Source organism: Trachymyrmex cornetzi, unplaced genomic scaffold, assembly GCF_001594075.2.
Source record: "Trachymyrmex cornetzi isolate Tcor2-1 unplaced genomic scaffold, Tcor1.1 scaffold26, whole genome shotgun sequence".
NCBI classification, from domain to species: Eukaryota; Metazoa; Arthropoda; class Insecta; order Hymenoptera; family Formicidae; genus Trachymyrmex; species Trachymyrmex cornetzi.
In genome coordinates, this window is record NW_017297270.1 from 1,792,439 (window position 1) to 1,796,550 (window position 4,112).

At 36.1% G+C, this 4,112-nt stretch overlaps 1 protein-coding gene across 1 annotated transcript in view; it reads left to right on the forward strand.

The window, feature by feature from the left end:
* Wdr62 (WD repeat domain 62) overlaps positions 1 to 4,112 on the forward strand; it is a 53,312-nt gene that overhangs the window by 33,458 nt on the left and 15,742 nt on the right. The window contains exon 19 of the mRNA XM_018508383.1: positions 966 to 3,399. Within this exon, the coding sequence (XP_018363885.1) occupies positions 966 to 3,399 (2,434 nt within the window). The remainder of the gene's footprint in view (positions 1 to 965; positions 3,400 to 4,112) is intronic.

Here is a 4,112-nt window from a genome sequence, read left to right on the forward strand (position 1 = left end):
AAATAATTAATTAATAAATAATTATTTAATAATTATTAATTATTAATTTATTAATTAATAATTAATTTATTGACTAAATAATAATTTATTGCATTTTTCGTAATTTGACGTTCCATTCGGAAGAACTACTAATCAAAATTCAAATCATTGGCAATCTAACCTATTAGTGTAACGTTACACCAATTTACACCACCTCTCAGGCACGTGTAAAACTATTGTAAAAAACGTCATTAAAGTGTATTACACTTTCAAGACAATCAGCGTATAATCATACACCTTAACGTCACTTTCGACAAGAAGAACGCTAAAGTGTACACTTTACACTAAAGTGTACAAAGCGTAAGCAAGAAGAACAAACCTAATGTTTAAACAAATCGCAATGCCCGTCGCTTGTGAAATACGGTCTGTGATCCGTTTCTTATGCGAGGAACATTAATGCGGCTGAAATTCACTGTCATATTTGTGAAATATATGGAGAACGTGCAATGAGTGACTCAATGGTACGGAGATGGATGCGACTTTTCAATGAAGGACGCGAAAATGTGCACGAAGATGAATGGAGCGGACGATTATCTCTGGTTAATGACGATTTAATGCGTGTAGTTGAAAAGAAAATTAATTTGAAAATTAATTTTCCCTTGCTGGCCGACGATTTCATTGATGACAACGAGGTCAAAGAAGCTGTCACCATATGGTTTGCCTCAAGCGGCAATTTTCTATAACGAAGGGATACAATGTCTGGTGTCTTGCTATAATAAGTGTATCAACAATGACAGCAATTATGTAGAAACATAGTGTAAGGTGTGTACTTTAAAAAGCAATAAAAATTTTTTGTAAGTATATACTTGTTTTCTTTTAATAGGCCACCAAAACTTACACTTTCTGGATAACATTCGTATTTAAACATTTCTAGATCAATTTTTATTTAATATTGTTTTTCATAATAAAGTTTAATTCTTTTGTAGGTTGGTTATAGATCGTTACTAAAATCCAGCCAAAGCATATCCGATTTAAGCAGTCATGTACAGGAAAAGCATCGTCGTTCAAATAGGCTCAGTACAGGTAACAAATCCGGTCAGCAAAACCAATTTGCAAAACCGATTAATCCTTGTAAACCTATGCTAAATCCAAAGCCCACGTTTAAATCCCAGCAATCCATTAACAAGGTTCAAGGTATAGGGAATGCATTACCTAAGATAGAGATACCAAATGAAAACCGTTTGTCGAAAAGTCCAACTATGTTGTGCATCAATGAGAAAGCAAAAACAACTCTTAACCGTCCATTAACGTTGATATTAAAAAAAACTGAAAAGTATAAACTGTCCTTGAATAAAGCTAATCAATCTTTGCCCGAGTCTCCTGTATGTGAGGAATCAAAACTATTGAAAGAACAGTGTAAGAAGAACATAAGTCGATTTGCAAGATTTGCTCATAAGAGAGGATCTTGTAGTTATTTTATTGGTTTGAATGATCATGAGAAGGATATTGAGAGTGTTGCAAAATCTTTCGAAAGCTTACCTGCTATGAATGAACGTAATATGGAGAATTTCAAGGAAATCATTGATAACGCTGACGAGGGAAGTGGCAATTTCAGTGACGATTCATTGGAAGGAGATTTTAAAAATCCACCTCGACGTTGCGTCAGTGATTATCAGATAAACGTTCATATGAATGACTGTAGAAGTTATTCGAATTATGAGAATATTCAGAAAAAAACTTTAACTGGCTCTCAAGAAAGCATACTTTCGAATGCCTCTGTTGAGTCATTCTCTAAAGGAAGCGCTGAAATCTTGGATTATAATCATTATGATTACGATAGACATTCGAGTGCGAGTTTCTTTTTGTCTCGACGTAAAATGCAGGAAGGCAGGAGTCAAGAGAGCATATTAACTGACGAGTCGGACTATCAGATGTTTCCGTTACGCGAGAATGCTGATCACCAAAGTACAGAAAGCGTGTTAACCGATGACTCGGATTCCTTAGTGAAATCTGCACCCCTGGAAATGTTGTTTGACTCACATTACAAGCGAAAAAGACAAAATTCCGAAACCTACAGCGGAAACCCTAATAATATTGTAGAGACTATTACGGATAATGCACAAAGCTCCCCTAATAAGAACACATTGTACAGAGCGGTGTTTAGGTCGAAATCTTTGCAGGATACTAGAATCAACAAAACGAGGAATAATACAAATTTTGCAGAAGATAACGCATCATTGAAAACTCACGTTTACTGTGAATTTAATTTTGACAACGAACACAAGAATAATGTGGATACGACAATTTGCAGTGGTTCAGAAACTATTTCGCATAGCAATAGTCTGAAAGTTCCTACAAAACTAGAATCGATGATGATCTTGAATGATTTTGTTGCACACAAACCACCAAAACCTAAGAGAAATTCGTCTCGTACTCAAAGTATGCGTAATAGAGCTAGACCAACCTGGAAATATATTGATACTCCGCCCTCATCACCTGCTTTAAAAAGCGATTCTGACAATTACATGGCACCTTCCATGAGTTCAACTTGTTCCACATATGATATTACGCAGGACGATATGAAAATTAAGCAAGATTCAATCGATTCGAAAGTAATGCAACAATTCTTACATTCCGCGAATTGTACGCTACAATCTGACGATAATAAAAAGAGCGGAAGTGAATTTTACAGTCTACAGACTTGTACCGATAAAAATGGTATTTCGCAGGATGAACAGATATATGTCAGGAACGACTCCTCATGTTTAACAAAAAGTCATAACGTAAAGAAGATTCATGATTCAAGGAAGGAACTGTGTACATCTTATGATAAGGAACAAATAAATTTATTTGAAAATGGCGTTCCAACAAAAAATATATATGAAACTTACGACTCATTAGAGCCCAGTGAAGTCTCCTGTGATCTGCAAAGAGAGGAGTTATCGTTCAACAGTTCGAATTTGCAATCTACCAATGAAAATATCAACAATCTTGATGCGAGTGTGAATTTTAAGATAACTCGTGCAATTGAGGGAACTGTGAAATTACTTTCGAAGGAATTCGAGAATCTAATGAGGCAAAAGCAATACTTGACGAAGGAGAAATATTTGCAATTGACACACGGTCAGGAGACGAGCAAAAACTTTGCTAAATTGGAAGCCGAGCGGGATGGTAGATTTTACGCAATCAAACGCAATAATGTACGGCTACATTCGTGCGGCGAAGACAGTGATTGCGCTGATGTGTCAGCGATGGATAGATCGTTAATGGAAAGTGGCTCTTCCACATCCGCCTCAAGTTGCACTAATTCGCCTAAGAGAATGTGGCCGCCTGCGTCGCGATGTCCAAGTAACGCAAAGTGGACGAAAACTCTACCGACGATCGATCAAACGATACTTTCCACGAAGCATCCTTATGCAGGTATCAAACAAATAGAAAATGTTTGCATATATTCTACGTGTTATTAAATTTTACGTGTCAGTGTCCCAAAATTAAATAGAAGTTTATGCATTAAACAGTTTATAGAAGAAATAATTTTTCTATTTATACATTTCGTTTTATTGTAAACGTAATTATATAATACCTGTGTATATATATATATATATATATATATATATATATGGGGCATTCTTTCTCAAATCAGCCACCCCCCTGCGCATTTACGTGACCGTGATAAGCATCTTCTACTTTAGCAAAGCAGATCATGATAAAATGAGGAGAAAACTAAATAAGAGATTTGAAAATGCTCCATCTGTTCCGGAAATAAACAAAAACCATGCTATTCTTGTTTCTTCACATGAACCGAACAAGCAAGTTATCATTAAAAGATTTTCCAATGCTCAAAATGGGACCGAATGGTACCCGTATGAAAAAATACGAAGAATTAACACATAGTGCGACACACACACACACACACACGCACGCACACACACATACACGCACGCACGCACACAAATACTAACGGCCCTTATCAGGGCCACATGATGTGCAAAATCCAATCAGCTACCTCCACGTGGTGCACATCGGGTAAAGCTAAAAGTCGAGGGTGTACGTGATCTTAGCTGATGTCATGAACTTTTAAAAGACATATCTAGGTCGCGAGTATCTTTTATCCTAATTAAATCATTAAAAAA